Source organism: Schistocerca cancellata, chromosome 7, assembly GCF_023864275.1.
Source record: "Schistocerca cancellata isolate TAMUIC-IGC-003103 chromosome 7, iqSchCanc2.1, whole genome shotgun sequence".
Lineage (NCBI taxonomy): Eukaryota > Metazoa > Arthropoda > Insecta > Orthoptera > Acrididae > Schistocerca > Schistocerca cancellata.
In genome coordinates, this window is record NC_064632.1 from 340,657,591 (window position 1) to 340,676,604 (window position 19,014).

General features: G+C 39.0%; 1 protein-coding gene and 1 long non-coding RNA gene across 3 annotated transcripts in view; one reads left to right on the forward strand and one right to left on the reverse strand.

Moving 5' to 3' along the window:
- LOC126091844 (vacuolar protein sorting-associated protein 35) overlaps positions 1-3,625 on the forward strand; it is a 93,606-nt gene extending 89,981 nt beyond the window's left edge. For both annotated transcript variants that reach the window (XM_049907100.1, XM_049907101.1), the window contains one exon: positions 790-3,625. In XM_049907100.1, the coding sequence (XP_049763057.1) occupies positions 790-969 (180 nt within the window). In that variant the 3' untranslated portion in view covers positions 970-3,625. The remainder of the gene's footprint in view (positions 1-789) is intronic.
- Positions 3,626-4,780: 1,155 nt separating this feature from the next.
- Positions 4,781-18,714, reverse strand: LOC126092055 (uncharacterized). The gene is made up of 3 exons (XR_007521298.1): positions 18,304-18,714; positions 5,297-5,459; positions 4,781-5,098 (listed from the first exon to the last, which is right to left on the reverse strand). It is a non-coding gene; the product is annotated as an uncharacterized LOC126092055 (long non-coding RNA).
- Positions 18,715-19,014: the final 300 nt, after the last annotated feature.

Consider the following 19,014-nt stretch of genomic DNA (forward strand, 5'->3'; position numbering starts at 1 on the left):
GAAAGGCCACATCCGCTACAACTGATGACTTTGACATTCAGAAAAGGTGAAATAGTGAACCGTGTGTAATGTCAAGGCATTTTGCTGTGATTGCATGGAAAAACCTGCAAAAAGAGAATTTGTGGTTCTTGCACCACAGCAATGCAGCTTTACCCTCAGCTTGTTCAGTTTCTCAGTATTGCGTCAAAATCAGATGGCTGTCCTCCTGGCCTCACTTCCCATACCTAGGTCCTTGGCCTCACTTCCCATACCTAGGTCCTTGGCCTCACTTCCCATACCTAGGTCCTTGGCCTCACTTCCCATACCTAGGTCCTTGGCCTCACTTCCCATACCTAGGTCCTTGGCCTCACTTCCCATACCTAGGTCCTTGGCCTCACTTCCCATACCTAGGTCCTTGGCCTCACTTCCCATACCTAGGTCCTTGGCCTCACTTCCCATACCTAGGTCCTTGTCATTTCTTCTTATTTCTGAAATTAAAATCAGTGCTGAAAGGCCACTGTTTTCAGCGTATTGAGGATGTCAAAGTAAATTCATCGCAGATCTCTCGGGCAATCTCGAATAAAGCTGTCGAGGACTGCTTCATGAAATGGCAACATCACTAGGTTAAACAGGTGATGGGAGGACTTTAAAGAGGAGAAGGACCAATAATCTGTAAAATTAATAACATCTGGAAAATAGTTCCATTATTTTCTGAATAGAGCTTGTATGAGGTATTTGGTTTGCTTTTTGTTAGCTATGAGGGTGAGGATTGGTGAAAGCATAATTTATCATTGTGACTCTTTGTTTCAGGTTACTGTGACAATGCTGAATCAACTAATTGCAAAGATCAGTGAGGAACTGCCAAATCTAGAAGCTAGTGAAGAAACTGACCAGATAACAAAACACCTCAGCAATACATTAGATCACCTTCGCATGCGACTAGAATCTCCTGAATCTGATGGTCCCTCTTACGAGGGACTAGCTATCTAGTTCATCTTGGATGGCATATTGATTGTCTGAACATGCTGTTATAGGTCTCCATTGGTAATTGATTTGACTTGGTGGATAACGTGTATACAAATATTTGCTTTGGAGATGTTATCGTTGATGGTGCAATGTTGGTGTGATACAATCTCCAACAGAGATTTGTTTCTGCTGTCTCATAATAAACTTCCTAGCAACTGTCAAGTACAAAATTCCATGGCCTGATCAGTGACACACAACTGTGTATTGTTTTGGTAATATTAGAATATGTCTGTCTGTGAAACTTTGAAACTGATGGTGTTGTGTTTATGGAATGATGCTTAACTTTTGTTGATGTGGGAAGGTATTTTTACAGTTGTCGATAATTATTGTTAAAGTTGAACTTCCTCCTCATGAAGGATTAAACAACAGCGAAACCTGCATAAAATCTTGTAAGTCTTTTTCAAATTGCACAATTGGTGATAAGAGTAACTGAGCTTAATCACAGTGATTAGCAATGCTCTGACTGATAATGTGATGTGATTTCAAATTTCTGCTAAAATTCATGCAAAATATCTTTAACATTGTGATCCTTTATCTCATTAATGTATGTCAGAAATCTAGTCAGGGGTCTAGAGAACACTCTAGTTCCTGTTTAACAAGCAAAAGCTCTAATTACAATTGGTGCAGAAGTTTTCCACACTGCAGTCCTCAAAAATATATATGGACAAAGTCTATGTGGATAAGAAAGAAATCTGTTGTGAAGCCAAGGAATCTCAAAACATAAGATAAATAAAAACCAATCAACATGCACGGGTGTGTGTAATGGGGGAGGGGGGGCTGCACATGTGTGGGTCTGGCAGCTTCATGCATGGGTTTCAACACTGTTATCATACTCATTTATTTCTTAGCAGTGGCATTAGTATTATTATTGTGATTCAATTAATACAGTTTGGACAGTCATTTTATTTTGTGTAATGTCATACTAATTATATCAACATTTTCACATTATATGTTCTTCAAAGTGTATTGACAACAATCCTTATCCATATCGCTTGACCGTAGCTGATAATTCATGTGACTGAGTGGGATATTAACAATTAAATTTTTCCCTTGTTAAAATACATTAAAACTTCTTACCAAATTTTCCTGGGGTTTTCAAAGCCTCTTCTTCACATGAGCAGAAATTACCTGTGCAATCAGGTGATAGTGAAGTCACTGCCTACATTTGTGGCACGCTATATGAAAAATTATCAATTAAAGAAGTCTATATATGGTGCAGAACTAACGATTTCTTCATTTAGGTGACTTATTATGAAAGAATTTAAATGGGATTTGAGTTTTAGAGCAGATTGTAGCATTTTTAAATTTTGTTACACACACACACTTAATTCTTATCTATTAAGTCACTGTAAATGTAAGGTTTCGTGATGTGTCCTGCAAAATGCTCTGTTGATTATATTGTTTCCCTTTTGATTATGTTCATATGTCAAAAAGCACATCATCTTGCCATTGGAAATTTAACTGTGTGCATGTGAATGATTCTTGCCAAACTTTAAATCTAACGTAAAGCGGATGTCAGCAGTAAATGCATATTTGTTAATCAAAACAGTATCAGAGAATACCGCTTCCAATGGCAGTTTATATGCCTTAGACAATTGTATACTCACATATCTCTCTCTCTCAATCTCTCTCTCCTCTGAAGTTACATCATTTGCATTTGCTTATCCCAAGGATCTAACTGGGACATAAATTTCCTACGAAATGTGCAGCTTTTTTTCCCCAATTTTACCCATATTTTAAATAAGTTTCACTTAGTCTTATTTCTGTGTGAAATAATCATCTCAAAATTATGGTGCATCTCTCATTAGTGCCTTTTCAGTCTTGCCTTTTCTTTTGTTATCTCAATTTCATTGTATTCTGAACACACACAAACATTTCTTGAAACTATCCGCACATTCCACATGCTTGTCGCTCATGCCTATTAATTATTGCAGTATGCAACCTTCAAAAAATGTTAAAAGAAACCAAAAGGCTATATCTCAGTAGTCTTGGAGCTTATGAAAATCATCAACTTACAATGAATAGGATTTGACTCACAGTATCAGGTGCTAATATTCTAAGAACATTTTCATTTAGGGCAATGCAGATATTAAAACAGACACACAATTATATGAAAGAGCTGAATTGTATTTTCTACCTATATATGAAAGTGGGTCAGTGGTAAACTATTTACCATGAAAATATTTGTTACTGTTTTAATTTTCATAATAATGGAAATGATTCATACAGATCATGGTTGAAAAAAATTTGTATTGTTATATTCATTATTTAATATATATATTATAGTGCCTGTTTTGGAAATTCCTATTGTGCAAACCATCATTTTGTTTTTACTAGTCTTTGTTTCCCATTGTGTGTGATATATTGTACAAATATAAATCATGTTGTGTACATATTTATTACATCTGTTGTTGCAGATTTCATGTGAATATTACATAGTTCCATTCAATTGAATTTTGTCTGAACTGTAAATAGACTTCAGGGTGAGTCGTAGATTTACCTTATTTCCAGTTAACTAGTTTAGGCATAAAATATGTAATTTTTTTACAAAATGAGTAAAATAAAATTTGTAATGAAGAGATTCTAATTGTACTATTTTTTAATAAAGTTGTTTCTGTAGAATGCCGTGCTCTGAATCCATTCCTCAACACACACAATAATTTGTGTGCCTGCCTGTTATTTTTTGAATGGTTCACTTGTTTAGTTTAATGAAAGTTAAACTTGGACCTGAATAACTGAAAGGCTAACATTTGCTTAAGACTGAGATTACAATTAGCTTGAAAATTCCATGTGGTGGATTCTTCTGTTTTATATATATCGTCACTGAAGATTTCCAAAGTTGATCATCTTTTTTACACGTTGCTGCAAGGAAACAGGAAATGTTGAAGCAGCATTATTTGCATGAATGAGGACAGGTAAAACATTCTTTATTGCCCGAAGTGAATGTATACAGTACTTCTGTAGGCTCACACCCTGTTTATAAGAGTCCTGATCTCTGAGCAGATGTTGTTGCAGTTCCATCCTCACATTCAAAAACTTAAGGACCAATGACACCATGACACAATTCAGCACAGCATACTGTCCCCTTGGCACTATGTAATGGACACTTGTGAAGCTCTAAAGGATTTTCCAGTGCCCAGTAATGGAAATTCTGTTTGTTAAAGTATTCATTAAGGTGGAAGTGAACTTTTCTGACATCCATACGATGCTGAGGAAATTGGCATCCTCGTTGGTTTTAGCCTCACCCATTCACTAAATTCCCTACACAGCATTTCGTGGATTTAATTGCTGCACAACCTGTAACTCATATGAGTGGAACTTTAATTCGTACAGTATTCTTTGCACAATTTGTCACTCAAACTCTAGCCCAGATACGTATAGTCAAATGAATCTGTAAGGCGTCTTCACGATGGAAATGCGAACAGCTGCAATGGTCACTTGGGTACGTACAATCACCATCAGGAGGCATACCACATGAACACCATCAGGAGGCGTATTTTTCAAGGCTGGATCAGTTTCTTCAAAATTGCTCATCCCCATTCTAAATCCATGAGCAGGTAGGACATGTCCATTATCTCTAGCTTGTAATGCTGTCCCTTTGTGCAGCACTCACACTATCACCCTGCTTGTAAAATGCTCTCACAGCAGCAGCACATTCCACACCACTGCAGTACTGTACGATTAGTAAAAGACACTGTGTTCAGAACTATTGTGTATTGGTTCTGAATTGCTGGCACTAGTGTTAACAACACTAATGTCCAAAATTTCACAGTTCCTTGTGCCACCCTTTACTGATTTTACTTAGAGTATTGGGCTATTTCTGTATCACAGCTATCTTATGTATTGTATTCTAAAGCAGCAGTCCCCCATCTCAATAGCTGTAGCCTTCTTGTTAACTTTACTATGTCAAATTTTTGCAATATAAGCCCAAATAATTTACTCCAGTTCCCAACAGCCTCTTCAAATTGTTAATGTATAATAATTTCACATTCCTGACATTTCTCATTCATGGTGGGTATATGTAACAGTGTTGTACAGCAGTGTGTAGAATTTATTTATCCATTCAGTTGTTCCTAGGAATTTAATAGTGCTTCTGAAACAAAATAAATAAAGAAAATACGTTCCTGCACAGACCACCAGACTTCCTTTCTCAGTAATTTATTAACTACATAGTTATTATAAACTACCATATATTACACTGAAGACTAAAAAAAATTCAATACTCTCTAATGTTACAATAAAATAGCACTAAGATATTTATCATGTATTTTCATTTTAAAATATAACTTACATGTAAGTGGTCAGCACAATGCCACATTTACACACATTTGATAATAAGTCTTTAAATGATGTAGGTACATTCATGTTGACACAAATTCCAAATATTCATTCTTTTTATTCTGTAGATATGGAGTATCTGCAAAACTAGTTCTATAGACTGAATTAAAAATTACCTGTAATTATAAACTGTGTAAGTACAAATAGAACATATAACTGAACATAATTTTACTATCAGGTATGTGCTCTTAAGGAAAAAGAGAGAATATATTGCAGTTTCAATTAAGCAATTGCCATGCACAACTACTATTTAATTAATATTTGCATAACTACACAGACAGTTGGCAAAGAATAAATAGTTATTTGCTTATAATAACAATAAATGCCTGTTGACAAGTAACACTGTTAAATCAAATAGCAGGTAGATATTACTGTAGAGGGAAAGTTAGTGTGCCACCAAGTTCCACACTTCACAGGTTAGTGAATTTTTCATACACTGTATGAACAAAAAATCCAGACATCTGGCTTAAAATGACTTAAAAGTTCATGGCGCCCTCAATCGGTAACAGTGGAATTCAATTTGGTGTTGGCCCATCCTTAAGCCGTCGGCACACAGGCCGTGCTGTTTAACATCAATGTTGAGCGTGCTGAGTTCAACGCTCAGAAATGACTCAACTTGTGCATACGGTACATTGGCCCCTACGGTACGTGGGCCCCAACGTGGTATACGCAATCACAACGCACTCCAGCAGCAGTTGCGGGATGTTTCTAGTTCGTAAATCACACTGTTTACGAGAAGGGCGCACATAATATTCCCACATTAGCTCTATTAAAACGCATATTTCCTCCATCGCCCACGAGAAAGATACCGTATTTACTCGAATCTAAGCCGCACTTTTTTTCCGGTTTTTGTAATCCAAAAAACCGCGTGCGGCTTAGAATCGAGTGCAAAGTAAGCAGAAGTTTTGAAAAATGTTGCTAGGTGCCGCCACAACTGACTTCCGCCGTCGAATATATATAGCCCTGCATAGGCATGCTTTGCCGGCACAAAGATAAATACTAGCGCCAAAACCTCCGCGTCAGTAAATAAAATAAAAAAAAAGAGTGGAAGACGAGCCTTCTTCTCCGCCCCGAATTTCGACCACTGCATTTTATACATTATCCACGAAGTAAATACAAATTCCGTATTGTTCATCTTCGAATATAGCAGCATTTCAATGTTGAATGTACTACGAAAATCCGACTGGCAAGACTGGGATGTTTTGTCAATATGGCCAACCCTACGTTCTGAATTTTTTCCTACCTGTGAGAAGAGATGGTTGCTAATAGGAACTTTCCTGAATTGTGAATCACATACAGTATTCTCTTCGCCATAAGAATAATACGAATATAAATATTTTGCCGTGTATTCTTTCGTGTTTGCTGCTATCTCATTTAAATCCTGTCTGCCTAATAAACTACGAAACTAGGGTGAGACAACAGCAAACACGGAAGAATATACATATCATGTCATGTTTACATTCGTATTATTCTTATGCCTAATAGTGATACAGTCAGAAATGAAGCACGGCAATTGACTCGATTTTTAAATCTAAGATGACTCTAATTTCTGTGCAGAATGTAATGTACTAAAGAGGCGTCTGCAAAGATTTTCAAAAGGAGAAAAATTTTCGCTAAACTCTCGTTCAGAACGCCTTCTATCAAAAGCAGTCTATTATTTGGTTCTTGTTGATCATTATCAAAGAAAGCAGCAGTGTAAGTAACAAGTAGCAGTCTCTTGCCATTGTTTTGCTATGAATCGATTCCTCTCTTTTTTATTGTAAGCGGCGGTAGCGCGCACGAAAACAAGCCATTCCGCGAGCAGGTACAGGCCGTAAACACTCATTATCAGAATGCGACAAACAACTCATGACACAGTACAGTAATGCATTTTCGGCTTAGAGTGACTAAATACCTATAACAAAGAGAACGGCACTTACCAGATCAAAGCAAAATAAGCAATCAATTCAAACCAGACGAAGCACGTGAAAAAGGAAAGGTACCCGTATAAATACGGACGGAGCGCGTGACGCATAGCAATGGCTACTTAGTAAAGCTTAACTGCTAAGCTTACGACTCGAACCTACTGTAGCTGTATCGTCATTCATTCGACCTAAATTGTGTCTCATATTACAATGGACCAACTTTGTTTCGATTTTGAGGTGTGGCCTAAAACTTTTCTCTCCCCTTGAATTTCGTGTCTCAAATTTCAGGTGCGGCTTAGATTCGGGAAAATTTTTTTTCTTGATTTCGAGTCTCATTTTTAAGGTGCGGCTTAGATTCGAGTGCGGCTTAGATTCGAGTAAATACGGTAGTACCATGTCCAATCAATAAGGACAAAGGCTTATAAAAGTTCCATTACAAACAATGCGATACAAATTCGCAATGCTTCTCTGCATAAGATAAACATTATTTCATCATTCCCACATTTTAGTAAAACCCTAAGGTCAACCTGAATTGATCACTGTTTTTACCCAGTAGCAGAATCTTTGCAACATGTGAATTACGAAGCATAAAAGAAAAAGGAGCAAAATATCTTTATACAAGTAGCACAAACTGTCCTATAGATTAAGCCAGTCAAACAGTCACCCTTCAAGAAAAGGTCAACTACTTACATAACATCAAATATTATAGTATATACTTACATTAAACTAATAATAAATTATCAGAATCTAATAAAAACGCAATGTTTGAAAAAAATTTCGAAGTATCGAGTCCCGAACCACTGCCCAAAGTTGATCCTGCATGGGGATCAGTGACGCTACTCACTCAGTTAAACCGACACCAAGGGTTTACTCCTCAATCATAGCATGTTAGGTCTTGCTGAAAACATTAATTGTAGATATGTTACTAATTGAAATTTAATCATAACAAATTGGACCAAGAACAATGCATTTTCGGAGGATCTTCAGTGTGTCACTGCCTTCAAATAGCATACTCTCATAATACACAAGTTACAATAATTATTTTGCCACGAATATGATGTTTCTCATTATTTTATTGGAACCAATCACACAGTTAACAACGGGTTTTCCAGTGATTCTCAATTTGCTGGTGCCCAGAAACGGCATTATATGTACAGGCTTGAAATGAATGCCAATATGGCGCCTCACAACTCTGTACTGAAGGAAGACGGCGTGCACGTGACGTAGGTGGCGTTGTGGCCTCTGATTTGTCAACGCTCAGACACACGCTCAGAATATCTGATATGCTAGATATTGCTCTGCACGTTCGGAAAGACTCCCAAATGTGCTATTCCACGCTATGACGTCAGAAACTCGGCAGATTCAGCGTTCGGTTGCACGGTCCGTGTGCCGAGGGCTTTAGCCTTGAGAGCTTCAACTCTCACAGGCTTACGTTCAATCAAGTGCTGGAAGGTTTCTTGGGGAATGGCAGCCCATTCTTCACGGAGTGCTGCACTGAGGAGAGGTATCGCTGTCGGTCAGTGAGGCTGAGCACGAAGTCAGCGTTCCAAAACATACCACTGGTGTTCTGTAGGATTCAGGTCAGGACTCTGTGCGGGCCAGTCCATTATACGGATGTTATTGTTGTGTAACCACTCTGCCACAGGCTGTGCATTGTGAATAGGTGCTTGATTGTGTTGAAATATGCAGTCGCCATCCCCGAATTGCTCTTCAACAGTGAGAAGCAACAAGGTGCTTAAAATACCAATGTAGGCCTGTGCTGTGATAGTGCCATGCGAAACAACAAGGGGTGCAAGCCCCCTCCAAGAAAAACATGACCACACCATATCACCATCGCCTCCGAATTTTACTTTTGGCACTACACATGCTGGCAGATGATGATCATCGTGCATTCGCCACACCCACACCCTGCCATCAAATCGCCACATTGTGTACCTGATTCATCGCTCCACACAATGTTTTCCCACTGTTCAATCATCCAATGTTTATGCTCCTACACCAAGCAAGGCACCATTTGGCATTAGCTAGCGTGATGTGTGGCTTATGAGCAGTCCCTCGACCATGAAATCCATATTTTCTCACCTCCCACTTAACTGTAATAGTACTTGCAGTGGATCCTAATGTCGTCTGGAATTCTTCTGTGATGGCCTGGACAGATGTCTGCCTGTTACTCATTATGACCCTCTTCAACTGTCGGCGGTCTCTGTCAGTCAACAGATGAGGTCAGCCTGTACGCTTTTGTGCTGTACATGTCCCTTCACATTTCCACTTCACTATCACATCGGAAACAGTGGACCTAGGGGGTGTTTAGGAGTGTGGAAATCTCACGTTCAGACGTATGACACAAGTGACACCCAATCACCTGACCACATTCGAAGTCCGTGAGTTCCGTGGAGTGCCCCCTTCTGCTCTTCCGCAATGTCTAATGACTACTGAGGTCACTGATATGGAGTACTTGGCAGTAGGTGGCAGCACAATGCACCTAATGTGAAAAACATAAGTTTTTGGGGGTATCCGGATACTTTTGATCACATAATGTATGTTATGACTACAGAAGACCAGGGAACATTCAAACATGTAGGACTGGAAATATATAGTGTAAGTTTCATCGAACAGTTAGAATATTAATAAGCTTATACAGGCAGAGCATCAAATGACTAAAGTCAAAAGAAGGTCCCTGGACTAGATAACATTCCCTCAGAATCCTTCATTCCCTGAAATCCTCGGGAAAGACACCCTTGATAGAGCTATTCCATGTGGTGTGCGAGAAATGAGATAGATAAAATATTTTTAGACTTCAAGAATAATACAGAAATTACAAAGGAGGCAAGTGCTGATAGTTGTGAATATTATCAAGCTATCAAATTAAACGATTCATGATTTACAAATACTGACACAAATTATTTAAAGACGAATGCAAAAAAAACTAGCAGAAGCCGACCTCGGTGAAGATAAATTTGGATGCTGCAGAAACTAGGGTGCAAAATTTAACCCATGATCTTAACACAGAAAGTAAGTTAAAGAAATTGTATAGCATTTGGAGATTTAGAGAAAGCTTTTGCTAATATTGACTGGAATACACTCTTTGAAATTCTGAACATAGCAAGGATAAAATACAGGGAGCAAAAGATTATTTACAGCCTGTATAGAAACTAGACTGCAGTCGTACAAGTCAAAGGACATGAGAAGAAAGCAGTGATTGAGAGGCTTGTGAGCCACGGTTTCAGCCTATCCCTAATGTTATTGAAACTACACACTGAACAAGCAGTAAAGAAAACCAAGAAGCAATTTGGAGAGTGGATATAAGTTCAGGAAGAAGAAACACAAAGAACAAAAAAAAGTTTATGTGCTAATTTTGTCAGAGACAACAAAGCACTTGGAAAAGTGATTGAACGGAATGGATCGTGGCTTGATAAGAGATTGTAAGATGAACATCAACAAAAATTAAAACAAGGGCAGTGGAATGTAGTCGAATAAAACCAGGTTACACTGATTAGATATGAAAATGAGACACTGTTAGTTATGAGGCTTGCTATTTGGATAGAAAAATAGAGTGCATATAAAATGCAGACTGACTGTAGCAAGAAAAGCATTCTCAAAGAGAAACAGAACACCTAACATAAACTACGGTTATAGTTGGTGGGGACTTCAACCTTCCCTCGATATGTTGGCAAAAATATTTGTTCAAATCTTCAGAGATTGTCCTAAATGCTTTCTCCGAAAATTATTTCGAGCAGTTAGTCCGCAAACCCACGCGAATTGTAAATGGTTGCGAAAACACACTTGACCTCTTAGTCACAAACAATCCAGAGCTAATAGAAAGCATCATGACTGATACAGCGATTAGTAATCACAAGGTCGTTGTAGCTAGGCTCAATATTGTTTCTTCCAAATCCACCAGAAACAAACGCAAAATAATTTTATTTAAAAAAGCGGATAAAGTGTCACTGGAAGCCTTCCTAAGAGACAAGTACACAAGCGGCAAGACGCAGTCAATACCTTCGCTGCGCAGTGCCGATGGTACTGTTACCGACGACTGTGCTGCTAAAGCGGAGTTATTCAACGCAGTTTTCCGAAATTCCTTCACCAGGGAAGACGAATGGAATATTCCAAAATTTGAAACACGAACAGCTGCTAGCATGAGCTTCTTAGAAGAAGATACTTTAGGGGTTGCGAAGCAACTCAAATTGCTTGATACGGGCAAGTCTTCAGGTCCAGATTGTATACCGATTAGGTTCCTTTCAGATTACGCTGATACAATAGCTCCCTACTTAGCAATCATATACAACCGCTCGCTCACCGATAGATCTGTACCTACAGATTGGAAAATTGCACAGTTCGCACCAGTGTTTAAGAAGGGTAGCAGGAGTAATCCATCGAACTACAGACCTATATCATTGACGTCGGTTTGCAGTAAGGTTTTGGCGCATATATTGTATTCAAACATTATGAATCACCTCGAAGGGAACGATCTACTGATACGCAATCAGCATGGTTTCAGAAAACATCGTTCTTGTGCAACACTGCTAGCTCTTTATTCACACGAAGTAATGGCCACTATCGACAGGGGATCTCAAGTTGATTCCGTATTTCTAAATTTCCGGAAAGCTTTTGACACCGTTCCTCACAAGCGACTTCTAATCAAGCTGCGGGCCTATGGGGTATCGTCTCAGTTGTGCAACTGGATTCGTGATTTCCTGTCAGGAAGGTTGCAGTCTGTAGTAATAGACGGCAAACCATCGAGTAAAACTGAAGTGATATCAGGTGTTCCCGAGGGAAGCGTCCTGGGACCTCTGCTATTCCTGATCTATATAAATGACCTGGGTGACAAACTCAGCAGTTCTCTTAGGTTGTTCGCAGATGATGCTGTAATTTACCACCTAGTAAGGTCATCCGAAGACCAGTATCAGTCGCAAAGCGATTTAGAAAAGATTGCTGTATGGTGTGGCAGGTGGCAGTTGACGCTAAATAATGAAAAGTGTGAGGTGATCCACATGAGTTCCAAAAGAAATCCGTTGGAATTCCATTACTTGATAAATAGTACAATTCTCAAGGCTGTCAATTCAACTAATACCTGGGTGTACAAATTACGAACAACTTCAGTTGGAAAGACCACATAGATAATATTGTGGGGAAGGTGAGCCAAAGGTTGCGTTTCATTGGCAGGACACTTAGAAGATGCAACAAGTCCACTAAAGAGACAGCTTACACTACACTCGTTCGTCCTCTGTTAGAATATTGCTGCGCGGTGTGGGATCCTTACCAGCTGGGATTGACGGAGGACATTGAAAAGGTGCAAAAAAGGGCAGCTCGTTTTGTATTAACACGTAATAGGGGAGAGAGTGTGGCAGATATGATACGCGAGTTGGGATGGAAGTCATTAAAGCAAAGACGTTTTTGGTCGCGGCGAGATCTAGTTACGAAATTTCAGTCACCAACTTTCTCTTCCGAATGCAAAAATATTTTGTTGAGCCCAACCTACATACGTAGGAATGATCATCAAAATAAAATAAGAGAAATCAGAGCTCAAACAGAAAGTTTTAGGTGTTTGTTTTTCCCGCGCGCTGTTCGGGAGTGGAATGGTAGGGAGATAGTATGATTGTGGTTTGATGAACCCTCTGCCAAGCACTTAAATGTGAATTGCAGAGTAATCATGTAGATGTAGATGTATATGTAGATGTAGATGTAAAAAGTCTCTTCTGAAGGTATCTGTCTGTAGTGTAGCCTTGGACAGAAGTAAAACATGTATGATAAGCAGTTCAGTCTAGAAGAAAAGCTTTTCAAATTTGGTGCTACAGAAAATGATTGAGGATAAGATGGGTAGATTGGTTAACCAATGAGCAGGTAGTGAATGGAGTCGTGTTATACCATAGATGTCTTTTTTTACCCTGACTAAGAGACACATCCTGAGGCATTAAAGAATAGCCAGTTTGGGAATGGAGGCAAGTGTGGCAGGCAGGTGGTGGAGGTATTATGGAGGGAGACCAATGGAAGAATACAGTAATCAGATTCAAATGGTTGTAGGTTGTAGTAGCTATGAAGAGGCTTGCACAGGATAGATTAGTCAGGAGAGCTGCATCAAAGCAGTCTTTGGACTGAAGACCAACACCATTACAACACACCTGTAGTAGTAGTAGCAGTTGTTGTTGTTTAGTCCATCTTTGGATTTTCTACACTAAAATTCCTGATAGTTGTGAATCGTAGTGCAACGACAGATGACAACTAGTTCCAACCACTTCCTTATATCTTGGGAATGACGCAAATATTAAATGATTTATATGACCATGGTGATGAAATATGAACTGTGATGAAACATGGGGACCAACTAGGTTTGTCATAAAAAATGCTATAACAGAATCACAACCACTGGCAGTCATTGTTCAGAACTAACTTGGAAGAGAGATACTGTAGATAGAAATTCTCTCTTTCTTCAAAAATATTCAGTTGAGAGTAAGATTATCAGAAGCAGTGTCAAAGTATAGTTACCATCTAAAATACTGTGTTTTGTTCTAGCTAATCCAGTTGACAGGTTGCTATCAAGAAATGAAACAGTATTATTATCAATACCATAAAATACTTCAGCTTTGTTAATACCATTCCATTAATAATAAATTATACAACAATGCAGAATAATGCAACCAAAGTACTGTCTATGGCTTATTGTTTTGTAGGAATAGGTTGCATCCTCTGCTTTCAGTTCTATTAATAAATTAACTGCACCAAGATTCCTAGAAGTGCACAAATAAAGTATAGTGTAGTTGCAGGCTACTATAAATTATTGAAGTCAAGGCAAATGGTTTGAAATAAAACTGAAAGTCTACTACTAACAGTAAAGTCTTCCACCAAGTGTGCTTAAACAAACTGCTAAAATCTGCAGGCAAACCTGTCCAGCCTCTCGCATGCTGTCCAGCCATGCATAGCTGTGACTCCTGCATGTTCATTGCTACAAAAGCGCACTTGAACTAGTACTCTTCTTCCATGATAAGGCAAGGCCTCAAATAAGTCTGTGCATGCAAGAGGTGCTCACAAAACGTCTTTCGATTGTTCTTCCTCTTCCACCCTGTGCTCCTGATCTCGCGCATTCCGACTTCCATTGTTTGACCGAATGAAGGATGTGCTCTGGGAGAAGCAGTACATGGATGATGGAACGTTATTGATGCAGCAACACATTGGCTTTGATGTCGACCAGTACAGTGGTACCACACAGGCATACAGGTCCTCCCAGTAAGATGGCGTAAGGCCATCGCATTAAACGGAGATTATTTTGAAAAAATGGGGTTTTGTAGCCAGAGGAGTGGGGAATAATGTGGTGTATTGGAATCCTGACTAAAATCAACCTGCTTTCAGGAAAAGAAATGTGTTGCATTACTTACTGATCATCCCTCATAAATCTGTGTTCAACAAATGAAGAATAAATATGAGTCCCAACTGTTCGTTGCACCTCAAAAAAATGTACATGTCTCATTTGTGACAAATATTATTAACTCAGATCCTGAGTGAACTAGCAGCTGCAAATAAAGCCAAGTCCCAAATGTGACTAACTGGTGACATTCGACTAGCACCTTCAGCTGGAAATGTTAAAATTTATCATAAATTCACTTGAGAAATTGGTAAAGCTCACAAAACTAATAAATAAATTTAGAGTCCAAACTGTGATGCCACTGTGAAATTTCCACAAAACAGTGGGCACACATGCAAATGATTGCAACTTTCAACTGAAACGTGAGGCCGATTCAATGCCCAGTGTAACATTCTGCCTACCTCATAGACACCTTACTCCAGAAATCAGCTGAATGGAAAGCCATGTGATATTTGCTGACAATGACTCCATTGATCTTGCCTAGAATTGGTTGAGACTTGCAGTGAACTTTCACAGGAATCATCATCACATATTGGATGAGTTCAAGAGAGGGTCACCATCACTATGTTGAGACAGGCTTAAGCGGCAAAGTATCGATCACTTGTACATGGCATGTCAAGAAAGATTTAAGAATCTAATTTATCTATTTAATAATCCATCTTCAGGCTTTTGATGTTGTCATGGGTAATTAAAAAATAATTTTTACAGTGATGAGTGACATGTTAGAAAAAAATGTGGTTACACATTGTATAGTAATACTACATACTATTTACTAAAAGTACATTTTCCTAATCTTACTTGTGCTAAAAGTTCCTGTTGAACTTTTTCAGTGTTTACAAATTAAATTTGGGTTTCAAAACATTGCTGTTTCTATTTGGGTAAATAGAAAAAAGAAATATGCTGTATTTTACAGAAGCCAGAATTTTGAAATCCAAATTCATACACCATCGGATAACAAATACATAAATAAAGAACCCTATAAAAGAACGGAATGGGGAAGACAAGAGATCTTTATAAGAAAATTAGAGAAATTAAAGGAAAATTCCATGCAAAAATTGGAATGATAAAAGATAGAAACGGGAAAGATCTGAGTGAAGCAGAGGATGTTAAGGAAAGAGGGGCAGAATATGTAGAAGACCTATACAAGAAAGAACTGCATAATGACAGGGCTCCTACTGCTGATGTTAATGTTAATTTAGAACTAGAGCCAAATATTTTGGAGAGTGGAATCCAGTGGACCCTTGAAAATATGGCTGATAACAAAACTAGTGGACATTATGAAATACCAGCAGAATTGTATAAAGTCACTGGAAAGGATGCAGTGAAAGTGCTGCACTCAATATGTCAAAAAATATGGATCACGCAGCAGTGGCCAAAAGACTGGAAAAGATCAGTATTCATCCCCTTTCCAAAGAAGAGAAGTTCTAAAGAACACTCAGATTACCGAACAATCGCACTTACCTCACATGCTAGCAAAGTCATATTGAAAATCTTACAAAATAGACTTCGCCAATATCTAGATCGAGAGCTTACCAGAAGAACAAGCTGGATTTAGGAAAGGAAGAGGAACTAGAGGTCAAATTGCTAACATTCGGTGGATTATGGAAAAAGCAAGAGAATTCCAGAGAGATGTGTACCTCTGCTTTATTGACTGCGCCAAAGCCTTTGACTGCGTCGATCACAACAAACTATGGAACGTACTGAAAAACGTGGGTGTACGAGATCACCTCATTCATCTGATACGGAGTTTATACCATGACCAAGAAGCCACGGTGAGAACTATGCATGGAACAACGAAATGGATAAAGATTCAGAAAGGAGTCTGGCAAGGCTGCATACTGTCACCATACTTATTCAATCTGTATGCAGAACCTGTTATGAGGAATGCGAGGCTAGATGAAGGAGAAACAGGAATTAAAATAGCTGGAATAAATGTAAACAACCTCAGGCACGCGGATGATACAATCCTGTTGGCAGAAAATGAAGAAGAATTGAGAACACACTTGCTGAAGGTGAAAGACAAAAGTGAAAAGGCTGGTCTTAGGCTGAATGTGAAGGAAATGAAAATTATGGCAACTACACCTACCAATTCGTGGGATATAGCAGGAGAAACCATGGAGGTAGTGACCACATTCAGTTATCTCGGTTCCCAGATATCTGCTGATGGCGACTGCAGCCATGAAATCCGGAGACGCCTGCTGCTCGGTAGACAGGTGATGTCAAACCTTGACAAGGTTATAAGGTCCAGAGATATAACACTAGCAACAAAGATCAATACTGTGAGGGCTATGGTCTTTCCAGTTGTGATGTATGGATGTGAGACCTGGACCATTAGAAAGGCTGAATAGCGAAGAATTGACTCCTTTGAATTGTGGTGTTGGAGGAAACTTCTTAGAGTTCCATGAACTGCAAAGAGAACCTACATATCAATATTGGAGCAAATGAAATCAGATTTCTCCCTGGAAGGTCTAATGTTAAAACAAAAGCTGGCCTACTTTGGACAAACAATGTGAAGGCATGTCTCGCTGGAAAAAACATTAATGCTGGGGAAGATTGAAGAAACTAAAAGAAGAGGAGTTCAGAGGATGAGATGGATCGATGGCATCACAGAAGCAATGTGTTCCAACCTGGAAGGTCTACGGGAGAAAGTGAAAGACAGGAAAAAGTGGCGCGATTTGGTTCATGGAGTCACGAAGAGTCAGAACCGATTACACGAATAGAGAGAGAGAGAGAGAGAGAGAGAGAGAGAGAGAGAGAGAGAGAGAGAGATACAAAAACACACAACTAATGTACTGACTGAAGTTATAATTAAATTTATCAGTTATTTACTAATTTGGATTATCTTTTTACAGATTTAAAATATTTCGGCATTCGTAACTACACTGTGTTTTCTTAAGTCAAGCTGAAGGTATCTTTAATGCTTGACACTTTGACTATTATATTTTTCTTTGGCATGCAGAAGGCAATAGTATGTAAAGTAAGATGCACTCCAAAAATGCACTCTATCTTCAGGCCACATCCTCAGCCAAGGATGCAGATAGGAGGGGCGAGTAGTCAGCACACCACTCTCCCAGTGGTTATGATGGTTTTCTTTGACCAGAGCTGTTACTATTCAGCCGAGTAGCTCCTCAATTGACATCACGAGGCTGAGTGCACCCCGAAAAATGGCAACAGTGCATGGTGGCCCGGATGTTCACCCATCCAAGTGCCGGCCATGCCTGACAGCACTTAACTTCGGTGGTCCGGCGGGAATCAGTGTATCCACTGTGGCAAAGCAGTTGCCAAAGTGAGATGGGACTGTTATATACATCTAACTGTTTAAAATAAGACTGACAAGATATTTTAATTTTGGAAATTCCAGACACACCTCATGGCCTCCTCCTGCCAAACAAAACCCCTCAAAAGAGTGCCATAAGTGAGATAGCAGTCAAAGAAAGCTTAGACCCAAACAACTGTTTTTCAGAAACACGAGCATATTTTATCCAACAGAAGAAAATTAACGGCTTTTTAAAAATGTATTCTGTAAGACTGTTCCAAGTTAATTTCGAATCCACATACTGCAAAGAAGTTAAACAGATATGCACTCAATGTCAACATTGGACAAACTGAAAACGAAGTTCACTTAACATGAAATACAACAGGAAGAAAACCGATAATATTGCACTACACTTATCAGCCAACATTAAGACCACCTACCTAACAGCCAGTATGTCCACCTTTCGTATGGATACAGCAGCAAAGTGTCGTGGCATGGAAGCAATGAGGCCTTGGTAGATTGCTGGAGGGAGTTGGCACCATATCTGCACATAATTCCCATAAATTCCATGGAGGGGGTGCCAAGCTCTGAAGCCACATTTGATCATACCCCACACGTGTTCGATCGGGTTCAGATCTGACAAGCTGGAGGGCCTCCAGATCAATTGGAACTCAGCACTGTGTTCATTGAACCACTCCATCACACTCCTGGCCTTGTAACATGGTGGATTACCTTACTGAAAAACGCCACTGTTGTTGGGAAACATGATCGTCATGATGTGGTGTATTTGGTCTGCAACCAGCATACGATACTCCTTGGCCATCATGATGCCTTCCACGGGCTCCACTCAACCCACGGATACCCACCTGAAGTGAAGAGCATTGTTACAGGAACAATAACACACAATACATATTTACAAAAAATTTGATACGCTAGTGTCCTTCCCCCAAATATTACATGAAATGGTCCTCAAGAATGTGGGACTTAAGTCAGAAATCTGAAACATATTTTAATTAAAAAATAGATATCTAATTTGTCACAGGTATGCGTATGCATATTAACCGAAGTGCAAGAGATGATTCTTACATTATTGTAGCCAAATATCATCAAGAAATAAAGAGTTTACAGTTCAAACAATGGAATTTCCAAGT